General features: G+C 34.8%; 1 protein-coding gene across 10 annotated transcripts in view; it reads left to right on the top strand.

Annotated features, from left to right (window-relative positions):
• The window catches only part of LOC149575463 (inositol hexakisphosphate and diphosphoinositol-pentakisphosphate kinase VIP2-like), a 272,894-nt gene that overhangs the window by 134,567 nt on the left and 116,829 nt on the right, over positions 1-21,498 (top strand). For all 10 annotated transcript variants that reach the window (XM_089815209.1, XM_089815206.1, XM_089815210.1 and 7 more), the window contains 5 exons: positions 2,976-3,134; positions 5,401-5,443; positions 6,416-6,498; positions 6,632-6,694; positions 6,828-6,902. In XM_089815209.1, coding sequence (XP_089671335.1) covers positions 2,976-3,134; positions 5,401-5,443; positions 6,416-6,498; positions 6,632-6,694; positions 6,828-6,902 — 423 coding nt within the window. The remainder of the gene's footprint in view (positions 1-2,975; positions 3,135-5,400; positions 5,444-6,415; positions 6,499-6,631; positions 6,695-6,827; positions 6,903-21,498) is intronic.

Consider the following 21,498-nt stretch of genomic DNA (forward strand, 5'->3'; position numbering starts at 1 on the left):
CTATATTTCTAAAAGAAACAAATCTAAATAGAAGTCATAAATAGAAAGTACATAATCAAACTAAGATAACTAGATGATCAATAAGGAAACATTACAATATTTTAGCACCTCTTGCTTTGTCTTCCTGTCCTTCTTTCCTCTGACAACTTCCCTAGCCTCCTCAATCTTTCCAGCCTCCTACCATGCCATTGCATCATCACATGAGGTCATTGCCTCTACATAATTGCGTGAGTACTACCCTTGAAATTTTCTTGTAGCACCACAATTGCTATTAGTATTACCATTGACTTTTTTGTTGAAGTTGAAAAGGATCTTTCCCACAAATCTAAACTGTTTGGACTTAGGGACTCGGCCCTGCTCTTCCACCTCAAGCCATTGAAGTTGAGAAGGATCTTTCCTACAAATCTAAACTCTCTGAACAAGCTAGTTTATCCATTGCCTTAATCCATTCAGAGGCATTGCTTTTTGAATCAAAGAACCCACAAAATGTTTCTTGTTTGAAAGAGCCATTACTTGAAACCTACGCTACCAGACTCATGTCTAGCCGATGGATTGAATCCGCATTTGTAGCAAGTCCGGATTCGTGAAGTGGTATGTACTGGATTCGCACAAGGTCCATAAATGATCTTGTGGATTTGAGCAGATTCGTGGTCCACCAATCCTCATAGATCCATAGGGTAATTTACGGACCCTTCACGAATCCAATGTGGACTCACAGTAAATACTACTAAATCCATGCATACTCAACCGAATCCGGCATGGACTTGGGTGAATCCATGTGAATCCATAGGCCAAAAATGGAGTGTGGGCCCAAAACTTATGTTAAAAACATTTTTTAATTGTTTTTTATTTTTAGGAAACCCTAAAATGACCCCTTTTAGTTCTCAAACTCATTTTATACTCATTTCCTCTCTCATTCTTGCGAGTTTAAAGTGAAGAGATTGAAAGAAATCCAAGGAGATTGATTGTGGGGTGACATTTTTTAGATAGTCTATTTGATGATTGAGAACACTTTCATGATTATTGAATCATTGTTCAAACATTATTGAATTTTAAGTCAGTATTTTTATGAATTTGATGTGATGATTTTCTTTTGAATTGTAATGTTTATCTTAGACATTTGGCATTGATGAATGGTCAAGCATCATAGATTCATAGAATGAAATGATTTAGTTTTACAATTATGTATTTTCCTCTTTTTTTTTTTATAAACTATATGTACAGACACACACACACACACACACACACTCACGTATCCTTACGAATCATATTGGAAAAAATAATCATGAATCTATAAATCAACTCACAAACCCGAATCTGTGCTTGAACCTGAGTCAGCAACTTAGATTCAAACTAATGATCATTGCCTTCCTTAGTAGTATCTAATACATTAGTTTCATTTCGTTGCACATGGAGTATATTATGTTGTCTTTTCATGCAATCATATTTAGCATGCTCATATTTTTGGCAATAGCAGTAGTTTGGCTTTCTCCACGGCTGTAAAGTGGGAGAAGAAAACAATTGTTTGTATATTAACTTCATAGCATACCTAAAACTGGATTGGTAACTTTGGCTTAAAGCCTTAAACAAATGAGGTTATTTAAAAGGTATGCATATTGTGATTTGTGAGCAAAATCAGAAAATAAACTTGCAAAAGCTGATCAAACAATTCCAATAATTTAGTATGGAAATCCTGTGTGGGGAAATCTAGCTTTTGATAATGACAAATTCTGTACAACCTTGTCGAATTAATTTGAAAGTATAGTACAAGAAGTTGGTGCAACAATGACTTCCCTCTATACCTTTGTCCATCGTCTAAAATTAATGAGTAGCTATACTCTCTTCTAATTCTCCACAATACCAATATTCAATCCTCTCCTACTAAAGCATGTCCCAAACATCACTATTGATACTTCTTGTTGATGTAGGATCCTTCCCCTGGGCACAAGGAGAAACTTTTAGAAGTTGCAAGTGCAAAGTATTGGTGTTTGTGGCAGCACTGAGTTTTTGACAGTCGGGGTTCAATTTAACACTAATGAAATCAATTCCATAGTCATATATCTGTCCTGCTGAGAACTTCCTTTCACAGATGCAGCACACCAAGTCAAAACTGCAATACTGATTGTAAGTTTTGCAATCACTTTTTTCTGATAACCTATTGTTTCCACAATTAATTTCCTGAGTCAAACTTCAACTTGCCATTCACTCTTTAGTTTCCCAATCCTTGCAGATAATAAGTTAAAAGAATTGTTTCAGATTTCAGCAATTAGATGCTTAACAAATAATGAAAACTTGTATCCATGTGCTGTGATCTAATATTTCTTCATTATGGAGGCATTTTATAAATACTACATACATATGGGATTCTGGTAATAGCGGTCATAAGGTTTGAATATTGTAATCCTCTTAGGCTTTTGTAAATGTTGTGATTGCATTGTTAACATTGAAACTTCATGCCACTGTGCATTTTGTGTTATTAATAGTTTATCTGCTATTAATCATGTGGTCATGCTTTGTTTTCAGTTTTATTGTTATCCTGCTGGCATATTGCACCTTATACAATATTTTGTCATAAGGTACATATTGATATATTTGTTTTGATACTGCTAGATGGGAGATTTCTTGTTCATAGAGACTTACTGAAATTCCTGATATACACATACAAAATGGTCACATCAACTTGACTTAAACCGATTTCTCTATGCCTTGTCAATATCTGCTTAAGTGTTTATGAATCTGTACTTGTGGGATTAATTAACCAAATTATTAACTTTTAGCATGGGATGACTAAGTTGCAACTATTACCTTAATTACCTTTTTCTGACTGATCTGTACTGCGTTCCTTCTTCCTCATGGGTTTATTGGGGCTTTTATTTCTCTTTTGCATGTGCTTTTTAATGAGTTCATTTACATACACTCGCATATAAAATTGTTTAATATGTATCAATTGAATATTAAATACAACCTCCCTGTAGGGTGGACATTTTTCTGGGATTTACAGAAAGGTTCAATTAAAGCCTCAAAAATGGATAAAGGTCCTAAAAGAGAATGGTGAAGGTGAAGAAGAACGCCCAGTGGAAGCATTAATGGTATTGAAATATGGTGGTGTCCTTACACATGCAGGGAGAAAACAAGTAAGTTGATTCACATTCTAGAAAAAACAAGTGTTGTATGTTATATTATTTTGATTTTATATGTTTCTTTTACTGAGTGCCACTATAGTTATTCAGGAACAACTAAATTAGTTTAAACTAATGCTCATATTAATGCTTGTTACAAAATCCTACGGAGAAGAACGTTGGAAAAGGAAAGCTACATTTATTTATTATTGTATTTTTTGAACATACACCTTTCTGTTGTCAGATTAGTAACCAATAAGTTTCTGTTTAATTAAATTAAAATGAATGTAGAAGATTTACAGATTGTATCTTTTTTCAATATTATCTGCATGTCTAAGATGTTTGAGATTGGCAACTCTTATCATTTTATGTAATCTGCTCCTGCTTGTCTTTGTATCTGTAATAAAGTCTACAAAATGAGTAATTGTTTGTAAGATGTTGGTTATGTTTGAGAATGCTTCTGTTGAAAACCATGTAGAATGCCTTTAATCGGGTATCATAATTCTTCATCCTTCTTCCCGAATTACATATCATGATCATGGTCTGTAAATTGAAAATGTTTATGTATGAAATCTATAGATAGTTTTCCGTAGAAACATTCTACCACATTTTTATTGATTGTTAAAATCTTTTGTACATGTATTGGTTAGCTGGGGAGCATAGTTATACTAAAAATGTAGCACCTGTCATATTTCTTTTGTGTCAGGTTTTTTCAGCTTAAACTACGGCCTGCCATTTCCCACCAAGTATCAGCTGATTACTTGGCAAGTCTGAGAGATATATTGTAAACACCCGTCTTGATGCATAAAGCTTGGAAACAAAAAGTCATTTTTACACTCAAAACAAATTTTTTTTTCCTTTATAAACTCTACATGCCCAGTGGGAAAGACTACACCAACATTTTCAGCATTCTTATCAGTATTGGAGTGAAAATACACGACTTTTGCACTCTTTTATAATAGGAAAAGAGCATGTGCCATGAAGGTTGTTGTGGTCTCAAAGTGCTTCATTTGAGCTTTGGTGGTTACCTTCGGCCAATGGGGACACTGATTCTGAAACCCCACTAGATTCATTTGATACATAATTGTAGCTAGATTTTGCAAGAAAATAGATATTTTTTCATATGCCATGTTTTCCCGAGCCAGAAAATTTTGGTGTACCAAGTACACAAACTATGCTGGAAACAGAAGTGGATGGATGCAGATGCTGGAATGGATGTGGGCGGAAGTTTTCTGACAGCCACTCCAGCCAGCTGGAGGCAGGTGGAAGCCATTTCAATAGCTTCCACCCGCCTCCAGCTGGCTTGGAGTGGCTTCCGGCCAGCCTTGTATGTATAACAATTACTTGATAAAAATCAAGCACAACTTATAGGCAAGAATAAGCTCTTGCAGTCTCAGTTGGAAACTATAAACTTGTAAGGAACAAACAATCAGATACTGGAAGACCAAATACAGAGAATCCATTTGTCAAACTTATTGGCCAAATATGCCAACACAAAATCCCTTGAACGCTGAGAAACTACAGTATTTAGATAGACATTCTAAACAATACAAGTGTCTTCAGTACTTGATGTTAGACAAGTAGTATATGGTTCAAGTATTGTGAAGGTAAGGCAATATCTATAACACCAAGGCCTACATTCCATTTGGACTCAAAACACATATCATCTTAGTAAGCAATCTGTTGTATAATAATCCAACTTTGATGTCTTGGCTTCTTATGCCAATGCCCTGTTTAACAAATACCCATGGAGCATTGTCCCTCATATCAATGAAAAAATACAGGTCAGGATTATGTAATTGTGATGATTTGCTGATTTGCACTGCAATCGTGAACATAAACGTATATGATATGGTTTAAAATCTGATTGAATATTTGAATTTGAATTTGAATAGGTATTGGTGAAGTTACAAGTATCATGCTATCAAATGTTCTATTTTTGTATATTTCTTTCATTTCTTTGCATATACATATCACGCCCACACACACGGGTGCACACACACACACCCAAATCGGTAACTAAGCTTGGCAGTACTGCATCTGTGACTTTATGACATTATTATTGTTAAAGGGCCAAGGCGATTGAATGAAAAGATGCATTTAAAATTTATAATAATTTTGGGATTATTACTACCATTATTAAATGTCATGAACCTCATCATCCTTCCACTTGTCTAGTGTACAGCAATAAGAAGTTTTTAATGTGATATAAACTTTTAGTCAATTTTCTATATTTATCAAAACATAGTGGCTAATATTTATTTTTGTGCTTTATTGACAGGCTGAAGAACTAGGGAGATATTTCCGAAACCATATGTATCCAGGTGGGGTCTGAACATATATAAATCAATATCTTATCCTTATTTGATATCTGGGCATCCTTGCATTCTCTATATTTTCTATTTGTGCAGAATTATTCATAAATCTGGCACTAACTGGTTTCTTGGACTTTAGCCAATGTCAAGTTATAAAAACCTATAAGATATTCGATAAGTGTAACCTATCCAAGATCACAAGTTAAGCATGACAAACATGCTCTACATCCATGCATGTTAAACTGTGTTTTAACTGTAGAAAACGAAACCCAGTCTTTATTATTGATATTTAAAGTAATGAAATTAAAAAAACATATTGCTTCAATTATAACTTCTACAAGTTGTCCAACAAATGTTTTCAAATCTGACGTTTGACTTCGTTTTGTTTATTTTGTACCCCTTTATATACTGATTGTCACATGTTGCTTGGAAATGGTTCTACTTGAAGAATCATAATGATTTTTTAAATTTAACTTTGATGTAGTATTATAACCTAATTGATAATTGAAACCCATTTTCATTATGCTATGCTTATTGAAAGGTGGGCTTACATGGGTGCCTCATAAGATGTTCAGTGTGCAAGAAATAACATTATAGCTATATGGTTATTTTTATAGGATTTAGTTTCTAGGTGGTGTGGAACTAGAGTTCCATTGTCAGACCACGAGTACCATTGCAAGGTCATGAGTAATTTGTAATAAGATATCAACTTGGAAATAAACTTCTCTGGGTTGTCTATGATAAGGATATCAGAAAACTTTTAAGTTAGTAAAATTAAATAATTGTTTTATTAAAGATACTTTAAGCTCTCACATTTAGTCAAACTGATAGATTTCATGCAGAGTGGCTGCATAATGATCTACATAGAAAGATCTGTGAGTCCAATAAACTCTAGTAATGAATGACTATGCTCTGAAAAATTGCTTTTTAATTTTTTTGTCATAATATATTGCTTATATTTATTTACCATTTAACATACAGGAGAAGGCACAGGTTTGCTCCGCCTGCATAGTACATATCGCCATGATTTAAAAATATATAGTTCAGATGAGGGTCGTGTACAGGTTGGTTCTGGCAGAAAATATTATGAGTTCCTGGCTACCTATGGTTTCCTTCTTAATTGCTCTTTAAATTTTATTTGTAATAATTCAATGCTGATAAATTAATATACTGACCTAACAGCCTTATAACTTGCAGATGTCTGCTGCTGCATTTGCAAAGGGTCTTTTAGATCTTGAAGGACAATTAACTCCAATTCTGGTAGTTTCTACATTAGATCAGTGATAAGAATTTCCCTTCAAAATTTTGTCTGCTTATGACATGAACATCTGTGTGCAACGCGACATCACAGTGCTTTTCTTTAGACTCAACCAATTCATTTTTTCTGTGAAAGGTTTCGCTTGTGAGTAAAGATTCATCTATGCTGGATGGCCTTGACAATGCTAGTACCGAAATGGATGAAGCCAAGGTTAGACACTCAACACTATTGGAATGAAATGAGACACGAAGCATATAGATTTGTTGATGACTTGTGAATTCCCCTTTTCTTTTTGTCTGTTCCCTTTATTGTTTATGGAATGAATTTAAGATCTACATTTTAGAGCTATAGCGTCATAAAATGCCCAAGTTAAATGTTTATTTGAGCAATGAAAACAATAGATGGAACACAATAAGAAAGCCGTTTCAAGGCAGACTTTTATGGTCTCAGACAGCAAAAAGATTTAAAAACTCGTTATTTTATGACTCACTTTTTTCTTGGTTCTGAGTTTTTATTGTGGGATTGCAATTCTTTGCATGTAACTAAAATGTTCACAGATTTCTATCCCTCACGATATCTGTTTTGGGATTAAATTTAAGTAGGCTCTTCTGAGGGTCCAAATAGATTGGATCTACATTCAGGATCATCTTTATAAGGATATAGTAGCGTAGCACAAATCAAAGAAGTATAACAAAAATTCTATAGTTAATGATAACTTCCATTAAGTGGTAAATCTAAACAAATCTCTGGATAGAAAACATTTAGGTACCAAAGCATAAAGCTTGGAGGAAAAAGTTTGTATTTTTTTAAAGATTTTTACCTATCACCCACAGGGATGCATCCATGGCTCTGAAACCAGCACCCTTGTCCTCATTGGTGCTTGATAGTTGATACATCTTTATTACACATGAATATTGAAAAACTTCATTGAAGCTTTACACTAAAGTTCTTAATCAAAGGTATACAAATTTATTGTTGGATGCAATTCGGCTCTTCATTCTTTTGTGCATAATTTGGAGTTATTGCTGCGAAGGATCAATATTTAGAATCTCTTTAATGATTTAGGTGATCTATAATGGATCAGCGGCTTGTCCTATTTGACAATTTCAAATAAAACACCAAATTTTGATTTTATGTGCTCAAATTTGGGACTAGGGAATGGAAACAAAACTTAACTCCATTAATATTTGTAAAAACCCTTAATTGTCTTTGCTTGAATTGCTGATAGAAATAAAGAGTACTCTTTTTTCCTATTTTGGTGTTTTCTGATTTTTTTTTGAATATTGCCAATATATGATTTTTTTGTGTTTTTGCTAATATGAATCAACAAGAAATAAAGAGCCAGGAAATAGCACTAACTCCTGAAATTTTATTTGTAATTTGAGAATGACAATTTATGATATTATTTGTATAAAAACTTGATTCAATTTCCAAAAACGAGAGAAACTTTATTTGTGAATTTAGTCTCCTCTTGCCAGTATAATTGCAGATCACCACAAATTTCAGGCCGCCAGTCAAAGGATAAATCGCAGCTCCCTCAGAAAGTCCCTGCTGCTAATAAACTCGCACTTGTGCCCAGGAATACACCATGCAGGTCTTAGAAATAACCCAGCTGCCCTTCAAATCCAGATCACGGGTCTGATAGCTGATTGGAGACCTCTATTTTACAACTGCAGGTCCTGACAAAATGATCGCAGGGCTTATATTGATAATCCACAGGCATGAGAAACACTGTTGCAACCCCCAAAACTGATTGCAGATATGATGGGTGACAGAAGCCCTTCAAATATAGATAGCAGGTGTTGAGGGAATCGTGTCCAGTGTTTCTAGAATGCTGCCCCAGCTTCAGCAGTTCGCTGTAGATGAATATATAGCCAAAACGTTGCCTCCCAAATGGTGTATGATGAACTGAAATGAGAAATTGAATCTCCAGTATGCAATGCAGGTTGATATCCAACCTTCAATTGAATCATCCTCAACCAATCTAAACCAGACCTCCAGAATGTAATCTCAGATTAATTTAAGAAACCTTCAATAAATTCCAAACACAATTACCAACAAGATTATTCTCCTTAGCCACAGCAAAATACAGTAGGAGAAATGGCCAATAGTATACCTCAACGCGATTGCCAATGCAATCTCAGATCACAATCTCAGAATTTAAAAAAGCCACAAAGGCAACAAAAGAAAATAAATATTCAAGTATGCTTTTTCCAATGAAATGAGCTCATAATTATAATCCCTTGTTGACAAAAGTTTCCCAAAAGAACTCAAACTTCAAAAACTGTGAAAATTTTCCAAAATAACTTAGCTCATGGAACTTTCCGATACAACTCTTTTAGTAATATCTGTTAATATCATTATTATAATAATGCAACAAAAATAATATATTAATAAATAAGAGCTCATTTAATTAATAACTACATCCACTGCAGGTGACAACCAACTGCTAGAGCCACCCATTGCACTGCCAAATAGACTTATTAAAAATAACAAGTCCACAATTGAGACCCCATAATCACATTGTCGACTCATGAGGTTTGTTATAATGAACTGACATGATCATCTACAGAATCTCGCAAAAAATGGGGACATTACAGTCCGCCCTCCCCGAGATTGCTTGTCCTCAAGCAATCTAGCATCACACTAAAATCTCCACTAGGATCCCATGAGAAGCAAGTGATATCCTTGTTATCACTGAACCAACTGTATGCCAAGATCACTAGGACCAACAATATAACTTGCAACACAACACCTAATACCTATGCTGATGATGTAGAAGTCAGGATATCCATAGAAGGCAACTCAACAGGAGATTCCAACATAATCTCCTTCACTGAACCTATCCAATGATGTTGCAAACAATCTAGTTTAGGTATAGACCAACTCTGTACCCTATGAAAATCCTAAAAATGTGAGTCAAATACCAAACTGTAAACACTCAACACATTATAAACTCTATCACCACTATGATCATCCCCATCGTCATCCTCATGCTGTTGTGATGAGTCATCCTCAACCACATCAATATAGACCCACATAACACGGTTTGCTGCCCCTTTCGGCCTCAATGCGCAAGTATGACCTTTAGAGAAAGGTCCCTTGCACCAATAGTAGAGTTGTCTCCTCCTCAGATCCTCTTTAGAAGTATTGTTAGACTTCCTCACTCATTTGCCCTTGTCCTCAACAACTGGTGGGGACTAATCATCGGGCAAAGGAACAGAAGATTTCGAAGCAACCTTTCTTCGAGAAGATAACGTGCCTTCCTCATTGCTACCTGTAAAGAAGATGGGTCCAATGGCTTCACCCATCCACGGAGTGGCTCAGTCAATCCCTCCATAAATTTTAAAGTTTTTGCAAATTTTGTGTGATCAAACTGAAACAATACCTTCTTCTATGCTTGCTGAAGATTATCTTTTTTCAGATTTGTATAAGAGATGTCAATAATGAAATTATTATTCTGAAATCTTTTATTTTTGGAAGTGTTCGAATAGGACAGACTTGCTTAAAGGAGCAAACTTGATATTATTTGTGTGTCCTTTAACTACAAGCACACACTTCATAAATTCCTTACCCAAAGGGCATGTCTCTTGAAGAAACATGATCCTGTCTAGGTTGGCCCATAAACTCCTCATAATCAATGCCTATTAGATGGAATGACATGTAAACAATATTAACTAGGATTAGTTAAGGTTTAACACTCAAAAAAAAAACCTAAGGGAGATGTCGGTCATGCCTACTAAAGGAGCAATATAAATCTAGGCTTTCATAAGGCATTAAGAGAATGCTAAGGTTTGTGTGATCTGCACAGTCAGAGCAGTATGTTGATGTTACAGATTTAACACTCCCTCTTAACTTGATAAACATATTGAGAGATAACATATCTAGCAACATCAATTAAGATGAATACGCATAGATTGATACCCTATATCTATCTGAATTTTTCCTTAGCATGTGGTACTAGTGATAATCATATTTCAAAGAATATAATATATAGGATAAATCCGGAGAATGATTAACTTCTTCATTTATCCAAGTTGTGACTCATAGGTACTGGTATTCCTATATCACAACATGATCCTGAGTTAAGATCTATCAGAACACAGGATAAACTCCGAAGAATAATAAAATTCTTCCTTTATCCAAATTGTGACTTATAGGCATAACAATGTCTACATCACAATGTGATCTTGAACTCACCTAGATCTTATAGTAGATCTCTACTGTTTAGCACATTATCTAAGAGATCACCATCTCTCATAATGTCTTTTATACAAGTGTTCATTATCTCTCTTCACCTCTTAGATAATGAATACAAATGGTGGAGCCCATAATAATCAATAACCTGACAATAAAATTATTTTAATAATAATTTAAAGAATACAAATGATTTACAATTCAACCATACCAAGTCTTTTCTTGAAGTGATCTATCTTCACTCGAGAGAGGGGTTTGGTAAGAATATCTGTTGTCTGATTTGTAGTGCAAATGTATTCTAATTTTACAGTAGTCCTATCTATCATATCTCTTACATAATGGTAAGGAATTTCAATATGCTTGGACCTATCATGAAAAACAGGATTCACAGAAAGTTTGATTGAACTCTGATTATCACAATGAATAATTGTAGGATTCATGGCTTGACCAAATAATCCCACAAGTAATTTTCAAAACCAAACATCTTCCCAAGAGGCCATTGTTGCTGCAATGTATTCGGCTTTTGTGGAACTTTTTGCTACTGAAGACTGCTTTCTACATATCCATGATATCATCATTGAGCCTAAACTGAAACAACATCCTGAAGTGCTTTTCCTATCAATAACACTTCCAGCCCAATTTGAGTCTGTGTATCCATGTAGATCCAATTCAACTTTCTCATACTTGAGCCCAAGGTTAGGAGTGCCTTGTAAGTATCTGATGATGTGTTTGATTGCAACTAGGTGAATCTCCTTTGGCTCACACATAAATTGATTTAATGCATTGACAACATAGCAGATATCAAGTCTTGTATTTACCAAGTACATAAGGGGCCCAATCATCTATCTGTAAGAGTAGAATCTATGGAATGTGATTCTCTTGCTGCTTCCTTAAGTTTATGTAGATTAGTCTCCATGGGAGAAGACATAGGCCTGTAGTTCCACATTCCAAATCTCTTCAAGATGTCTAATATATATTTTGCTTGATTAAGTATGATCTTGCCAGAATTCTGCCAAACTTCCAGTGCTAGGAAGTAATGAAGGAGTCCTAAATCTTTCATCTCAAATTCTCTGATTAGATCTTTCTTGCATTGATCAATGAGATGATCATCACCTGTTATTAGCAAATCATCAACATACAATATCAAAATTACCATATCATTTTTATTCCTTTTATAATATAGATTTGGATCAGCTTCATTCTTAGAGAATCCTAAGTTGGTGAGATACTTATCGATTCATTCATACCATGCCCTTGGAGCTTGTTTAAGCCCATAGAGAGCTCTCTTGAGCCTGCAAACAAAATTTTTAGGGTTACGAGTTTCAAATCCTTCATGTTGCTCTAAATATACCTCGTCTATAATCTTTCCATTTAGAAATGTTGTTTTTACGTCCATCTGATGTGCTTTCCATCCCTTCGATGCTGCAATAGCTAGGACTACTCTTACAGAGGTATATCTAGCAACAGGAGCAAAGGTTTATTCATAATCAATTCCCTATTTTTGAGAGAATCCCCTGGCTACGAATCTGACTTTGTATTTTTCAATGCTACGATTAGCAACATGCTTGATTTTAAATATCCACTTGGAAGAAACAACAGATTTGCCTTCAGGTCTTGGAACAATTTCCCAAACATCATTCTTCATAATGGATTGGTATTCTTCCATCATGGCATCCTTCCAAGCTGTATGTTTAATAGCATTTGAAACATTGGTTGGTTTTGATTTAGACAAATCATTCATGTTTGCTGCATAACTAGAAAATCTTTTGGGTCTTTTGTTTTCTCTGAAGGTTCTAGATGGTGCAGCAAAGTCTTGTGCTTCCTCTACTGTCTTAATGGCCCAAAGTGGTCTTTTTTTAGAATTTTGAGTTTCTTCAAGATTGAGATTTTGAATTTCATCTTCAATTTCTTCAATGTTCTCGCTCTGAGACTTAGATTCAGTATTTTCTTCAGAACTAGTGAAGTGACAGTGATCTCCAGAACTTAAGGCTCCTTTGAATGCTAAATCTTCTTCAAAAATTACATCCTTACTAAGGTCGATATTTTTTTGACCAGGTATGAAAATTCTATATGTCGAGATGATCCACTGTATGCCTTACTTGAAAATTCATTTGATAGCGCCAAATACAATACATGATACTCAAGATCATAGTTATCTTCTTTCCTAGTAATGCTTGTACAATTTACTTGTTGTTTAGAATTCTCAGGGCAATTAGATCTGTAGTGTCCAAAGTTTTCGCATTTTATTTTGGATAGATCTTTCCTAAGTTTGTCATTCTTTTGATGATCCTTCTTCTTCTTGAAGTGCTTCTTCTTTCTTTTATAGGAATTCATGTTGAGAACATGAAGTTCTTCATCTTCAGTTTTCAACTTTCCTCCTTTTTAAAGTTTTCTGGATTCTTCTTGAAAACAATATCCCTTAAGTCTGTTGAAGTTAGGAAGATTGTCTCTAGCACTTACTCCTTGTGCGAATGTTTCCCATGAATTTGGTAATCCATCTATGGCCATCAGTGTTAATTCTTTGTCATCAATAATGGTTCCTATACTTGCAAGTTCATCTTTTAGACCTGCAACCCTTAGGAAGTAAGAATTCATCGATTCTCGCTTCTTTATTTGTATATGATTTAGTTGCCTTTTTAGTGTGAGGACCCTAGTTGCATTGTTAATCTCATGTGCATTCAATAACGAATTCATCATATTAAATGTTGTTTGATGTTTTGTTAGCATGGGTACTATTTTATTTTTTACTCCTAATATGACCTGTATGGCTTTCCTGTTTTCTTTCCTCGAGATAGTTTTATTAGGTTCAATATTAGGTAGCTTGATGCTTTATGTACAAACTGTTTCACATCATTTTCTTCAAGAATCATCATGATTCTTAATTTCCAAGCATTGAAATGTTCTTTCCCATCAAATCTGTCCTTGGGTCTAATTGTGTATGTTATTGAAGATAGGAGAATGTTGCTAGATATACTTAGTTTGATTGTTTAATTTGCAGAGCCTAGGTTCGACTACCAAAGCTCTGGTACCATGTAAAGTTTCTGCAAATTGTGTGATCAAACTGAAACAATGCTTTCTTCTATGCTTGTTGAAGATTATCTTTGTTCAGACTTGTATAAGAGATGTCAATAATGAAATTATTATTCTGAAATCTTTTATTTCTGGAAGTGTTCGAATAGGGCAGACTTGCTTAAAGGAGTAGGCTTTATATTATTTTTGTGTCCGTTAACTCCAACTACACCCTTCATAAATACCTTACCCAAAGGGTATGTCCCTTGAAGGGACATGACCCTATCTAGGTCGGCACATAAACTCCTCATAATCGCTGCCTATTAGATGGAATGACATTTAAACAATATTAACTAGGATATCTTTAACACTCAAATAAATAAAACTTAATGGAGACACCAATCATGCCTACTAAAGGAGCAATATAAATCTAGGCTTTCATAAGGCATTAAGAGAATGCTAAGGTCTGTGCGATCTGCACAGTCAGATTAGTATGTTGATCAGAGTTGCGGATTTAACACAAATAACATCACTCGCCTGCACTCCGAAATAGTATGAACTATGATTAAGAGCCTCTGGAACACTGATGTAACTTTCTTATCCACTGGATTACTTCTACTGAGCCAACTCACAAAGGTACACCTCTGGATCCTTCCTATCAAATCTCTTGGTTAAGTGATCTACGAACTCCTAATAGGACGTGATTTGATCATGCCACAAAGAGACTAAGCCATGGTATTGCCAGTCATGGGAAGCTCCATGCAAATGCAACAGTCCAATTCTAATAGCGTCCATCTATGACATAAGACGCAGAGCCAGATATGTGTAGAGGTTATGGATGCAAGCTCGACTTGTAACTCTTTTGCTATCATTGAAGTGCTCCAATGTCATCTTACTGGCAACTCGTTATAGCTCTGTTAGTAAAAACCTTTGTCTCTTAGGTTTCAACTTTGCCTTGGAAAGCTCCCGCTTCCGAGTCAGGTCCCTATCAATTCAGATGCTCTTTAATCACCTATGGTAAAGTATCCCACTCTGCAAAGTGTACCACCATGTCATCAACAAAAGGAGTGGCCTTAGACTCAACACTGATTGCATCCACCTCGGGTCTTAGAAATGTGGGCCTCTGCAGCCTATCATGAGTGCTAGTATGTGTGTCAACTCTGTTAGCTAACTCCCTTTGACCCTCAACTACAACCGATCTGCATCTCTATACTTATCACCATCTCGGTTTCTATCCTCGACTCAAGATCTATGAGAACCAACAGAAACATCTTGGGCTCTCTCCCTACTCCGTCCTCGAGGAACTACTATCTGCTACAAATTGTTAGACAACTATTGTAGTACACCTGTCATCTGCTATTGTCCGGCTGCCAGATTCCTAAATGTTTGCATAACCTCTCTATCAATCTTCGCATCAACATCTCCAACTCTTGACCGCCTAAACCACTCAGAGTACCAACATACTCATAGTGTATCTTAAGCTCACCTTCCCTAGGCGGAGTGGTACAACCTCTATAGGTATAGTGTATACCCGGCACAAATTTCCATCATCTCCCATGATATTGAATGCAAAACAAATACGAATAACTTCTGCACAAACTGTTGATCAATAATACTAAGTCCAATTCCTGTAGGTTGGTAGGAAACAACTCCGATACCACTGTAAAAACCCTTAATTGTCTTTCCTTGAATTGCTGATCGAAATAAAGAGTACTTTGTTTTTGTATTTTCGTTTTTTTTTTTGAATTTTCCTAATATATGTTTTTTTTTGTGCGTTTTTGCTAATATGAATAAACTAGAAATAAAGTGCTAGGAAATAACACCAACTCCCAAAATTTTATTTGTAATTTGAGAATGACAGTGTATGATATTATTTGTATAAAAACTTGATTCAATTTCCAAAAAACAATAGAAACCTGATTTGTGAATTGAGTCTCCTCTTGCCAGTTTCATCTGCTTGCCAGTATAATCGCAGATCACCACAAAATGCAGGCTGCCAGTCAAAGGATGAATCTCAGCTCCCTCAAAAAGTCCTTGTTGCCACTAAACTCCCATGTGTGCCCAGGAATACACCATGTAGGTTTTAAAAATAACCCAACCACTCTTCAAATCCAGATCATAGGTTTGATAGATGATTGGAGACCTCTATTTTACCAATGCAGACCTTGAAGAAATGATTGTAGGGCTTATATTGATAATCCACAGGGCTAGAAAACACTGTTCCAACTCCCAAAACTCATCTTAGATATGATGGGTGACGACAACCCTCCAAATAGATCACAGGTGTTGAGGGAATCGCTCGCATCCGGTCTTTGTAGAATGCCGCCCCAGCTTCAGCAGTTAGCTATAGAAAATTGTATAGCCAAAACGTTGCATCCAAAATGGTGTACGATGAATTGCAATGAGAAATTGAATCTCTAGTATGCAATATAGATTGATATCCAACCTTCAATTGAATCGCCATCAACCAATCTAAACTAGACTTCCAAAAAGTAATCTTAGATATGTATAAGAAATCTTCAATAAATTCCAAACATAATTACCAACAAGATTATTCTCCTTACCCACATCAAAATACAGTAGGAGAAATGACCAATTGTATACCTCAGCACAATTGCCAATGCAATCTCAGAATTTAAAAAAGCCACAAAGGCAACAAAAGCAAAAAAAAATTCAAGCGTGTTTTTTCCAATTAAATGAACTCATATTTATAATCCCTTGATGACAAAAGTTTCCCAAAGGAACACAACTTTAGAAACTGCGAAAGTTTCCCAAAAGAACTCAACTCATGAAACTGTCCAATACAACTCTTTTGGTAATATCTCTTAATATCATTATAATAATAATGTGACTTTAATAATTAATTAATAAATAAAAGTGCATGCAATTAATAACCACATGCATTGCAGGTGACAACCAACTACTCGAGCCACCCACTGCCTTGCCAAAACTAGTAATTGTCAAAAATAGTCTTACTAAAAATAGTAAGTCTAGAATTGGGACCCCTTAATCACCTTGTCAGCTCACGAGGGTAACTATAATAAACTGAAACAATCATCTGCAGAATCTCACCAAAAATGGGGACATTACAATATTGAGCAATTAGTAGGCTTGATTGAAAATATTGTGCACAGTTTTTCCCTATTAATATGATATCAATTCTTATCTTCCTTCATAAGCTGTTTTCTATCGTCTCTAGGTGAATTCTTTTCCTTTTTTTTGATAAACCAAAATGTATGTTTAATTACGAAATAATCTTGCATTGTTGTAATGTCCCTGTTTTGGAAGTAATTTGATTTAATTAATTTAATTAATTAAGTTGTCCAAAATAATGCATATTTTATGAGGATGACTAATTGATTATTTTAATTATTTAAATAAATGGTATTAAGTTAATTATTTATAAAGTTATCAAATAAATAAATATTAAAAGGTAACTTTATATTTAATTAATTTAATAAAGTGACTTAAATAAAATAATATATCATAAAGTCACTTAATAAAAATAAAATAATTTCTAGAAGCTTCTAGATTTTGGGCCGACCTCTTGAGGAAAAAGTATAAATAGACAATCATGGGCCTCATTCTCATCATCCAAGAATTGTTGTTTGAATTGATGACTTTTTGGTGGTGGAGAAGCCAGCTAGGGTTGCAGCCATTGGAGGACCCTTTGAGGATGAAAACCCTCATTGGTTACGCAATTTTGAGGCTGTGAAATACCAGCTAAATTATTGCTGATTGTGGGCTTTACTTCAGAAGTCCAATCTTGTGCTTCATGGTGGAGATTATTTGAGTACAATAGTTGATGTATTATTGTACTTGCAACAGCTGATGTATTGATGCATTTGATGGAGAAGTTACTTCAGCAGCTGATGTATTGCTGAGATTGATTATGTTATTGAGCAGGGGAGGTTATGTGACTCTCATGTTTTTGCTCATACCTTTCAATTGAGGAGGCCAATCATTCTGGGTATTGTTGCATTCAATTCCTAGCGTCACGACAATCGTTTTTTGGGGCAAATTGGAAGGCGTTTGGTGCTGCAATTAATTATCTAAACTTTTGCCAGGCAAGAACAGGGCACAGCTTGAGCATTTTGATTTGAGGTTGGAAGGTGCCTATCACATTGGATTTTTATTATTTCTTCATCAACAGCATTGGGCGTCATCATTATCAGGTTCTTCTTGCATTCACTAAGTAGTTTGCATTGTCATCATAGGCATTTAAATAGCTACTATAAGTGAATACTCAAAAAATCAAATTTGGCACTATTGTCAAACAATTGTAAGCCAAGAGTCTTGACCAATTCATAGCATCATTCTAGTAGACATTTTATTGCAAAGAAGGAGATATAAGTTGTTGGTTAACTACTATTGTAATTGAATATGTTATTGCCATTCATGACCAACTTATTAGTTTGCATGCCAATTGTTTGTCAAAATGTCAATTGGCTGTAGGTTCTCCTTTTGGCATAAATAATGTTATAATTATGCATACCAAATGTTTGTTAAAATACCACTTGGTTGTAAGTGCATAAATGTCATCTTAGGTTGCATCCAAAGTGTTTGTTATAATTACTAGTGGCTGTAGTTGCATATTGCAAGTAGTTTCAGTCACATATATGCATTGAATATTGTCAAAATAAGTTGCATATTCATGTTAGGTCATTGTTTAGTCAATTTAGAGTCATTTGTAAACATTCTCATTGATGCTAATTGAGGAAAAGAGTCATTAAAGAAAACTGAAATGTTATATCAGTCATATGAACCTTGTATGTGAAGTGTTTGACGAAATTCTTTGAGCCTTCAATCAGCATTATAAGGTTAGATTTGAGCAGGGTCATTACAATTGTTTCATGCTGATATCTTTAATGGTACAAAAATGTATGCAAAATTATGGTGATCAGATCTTTTGATAGTTATGGCATCATCAAGTATCTTTTTCTCCTATGTTGAAATTATTTGTATTGGTACTAGCAGTTGTTTGTAGCATGTATAAGTATCCTTGTCTATCGGTGAATTTGTTTATTTTGTCCACCTAATTTGCAAACAAAGAGATGTTACCACGTTTCTATGTCTGGGCGCCTACACTAATTGAGATTGCAGCTTGAATCAAACACAAAAGATCTTCTTCTAAGCTCACATCTATGCACAAAAATTTGAATGTGGAAGACAATGTTCAAAAAAACTTCTAAAGGGATAACATACCGTTTCTCCTTGGCAACCAAAATGATGGAGTACGACAAAGAAAATAATTGTATAATTTGAGTACAAAGAAACCTTTAATCACTTGTGAATAACACCAAAATCACTAGAAATTAATAATTAAATGTGTAATAACATTTTGCAATCAAAATACATAAAAAGTCTCAATTTTTAAATCCCCAAACTCCAAAACATGATTAAAATTAGTGTGTTTTCTAAGTGATAACAAAAAATCAGTTAGGAAATATCTTTCACCATCAAAACTAGTGAGAAGGTGTCGTACAAATGCTATAAGGAGCATAGGACAAAAATGTTTTACAATATGTAACTGATTGAGCATGAAGATTGTACGTAGAAATTAAGTGTTGTTGTGTGAGTGGTGGAATCCATATGGGATATTTTCTTCTACTTGTGAGTGATGCCAAACTAGTTCTCTTCCTTGTACTCCTTATTGCCAAGTGCCTGCCAAGATAAAAACAACGATAACTAGGCCAAGAGTGATTTATAGATTTGCCGAGAGTATGAGTTCAACAATGGCCTCTGCATATTCTTCATTATTATTTACTTTCCAATTTCCATGCTTGTATTGCTCGTAACTTTACACACTCTCTTCCCTTTCTCTTCAGCAAGAGTTTTAGCTTTAAGAAAAGTAGAGGTTGGTGAAAATACCTCATAGTCCTCCATTTTGCCAATGTAGTAGTCAATTCAACGAACTCATCTTATCTTTAGAACAATCTTCTAGCTTGAGGACCCCACTCTAATCAATTCATTGATGTACTCCCCCCCTCCCTCTAGTTTCAATGAACAAATTATTTTGCTTTTATTTTATGATTTGCCTTGGCAATGATCAATCAAACTTCGCAAGAAATGCATCATATGCCTCTTTTTTAATGGATAACTATGTAATACAAGAAAAAACGTTGTGCCAGTTGTTACCTTTTGTGTCATCAATGTACCCAAACGCTTAATGCCATGCTAGTCAAATACTTACCGAGTGGAAGGTTGGTGGGCAAAGTGTTGGCTTCCCTAGGGACTTCTAGGTTTCTTCTACTCACACATTGGCTCAAGAGCCTTCATCAATGATGATATTTGTCAACTTCTTCCGCGTTATATTTATCTTAGCGATGACTAGCTTCCTTTTGATGCTTACCGCAAAGACCATAAGGTTAATGACATGGTTGTCTTCAAGTGGTGACTTCATTGTTGATTCCTTTTATGGCTTACAATTATTTTGGCTTAGCCTGTCAACGTTGATTGTGTTGGTAATTTCCACTCTATTTTGCAACATAGCTTGAAGGTGGTTTGTCACCTTGATGGGCATGGTTGTCTAGGATACCTTATTAAATTAATGTTGTATTCTTTATTTAATGCTCAATAATGTACTTTATTGTAATCTTAGGTGATAAGATCGTCTTTGATTTATTTGTAGTTTCTTTTCAAAAACTTTTGTATTCTATAATATTGTAAGTTTATTTATTGAGTGTCTTTGCTCATTGTTAATACATCAAATAATTTACCAATTACTTGTGTAATATGGTATCGAAGTCTTAGCTAGTTTTTCTTTTTGACAATTTGTAATTTCTTCACCAACCTTGTTTCTTCAATTTTTTTTGAAATAACTTTGTTTCTTGCAAAAGTGCGAACTCGACTAGGGTTTATTTCATCACCATTCACTCTACAAACCCTCTGCATGTTTTCTTGTCTATTCATGGCTCTTTTTTGAGGTTCTTGTGTGTTGTTTTTTTTTGTCAGGAAAAAACCCATTACCTACACGTTCGGTTGTTGACAATTTGTGATTGTGTTTTTGGCAGTTGCTTATGGTCGTTCTTGCCTTGTGCATCCCATACATCCATTTTTTAACTGGTCTTTGGTTGTTTTTGCTTATTTTTTTTGCAAAATCACGACTGTTTTTAATCATTTTTAAGCCCATTTTTCTACAATATCATGACCATTTTTGGGGCACTTCAACCCATTCTCTTCTATTTTTGTTGCCATCTAGAGTTTTAAAAATCCTCTAACATTGATCTATGGCCATTGTTTTTCTGTTCCATCACTTCTTACAACTTAAATCTGCCATTTTTGTGAAGATTTTGAATTCAGCTAGGGTTTTGTTCGACCCTCTCAGTTGTCTTGTCGGATTTGAAATTTGATTACAGATTCTTGATGGGATTTTCAAGATCTCATTTGGGTTGTCATCAATATTGTTTGGCTACCTCAATTTCCATGCCTGTATTTCCATGTCATCATATTTTCATTCTTATTGTAGATATTTTCTAGGTTATTTTGAGAAATTGTCTCAAAATTTGTCCCTTGATTTTTGTGCTAGCAAAATTGTATTGAAATGTTTCTTTCTTGCATTGAAATTTGTGCATAGAGTTTTGTGTAATCAACATCTATA

This window comes from Cupressus sempervirens, chromosome 2 (assembly GCF_028749045.1).
Source record: "Cupressus sempervirens isolate cs-2001-9-10 chromosome 2, ASM2874904v1, whole genome shotgun sequence".
Classification (NCBI taxonomy): domain Eukaryota; kingdom Viridiplantae; phylum Streptophyta; class Pinopsida; order Cupressales; family Cupressaceae; genus Cupressus; species Cupressus sempervirens.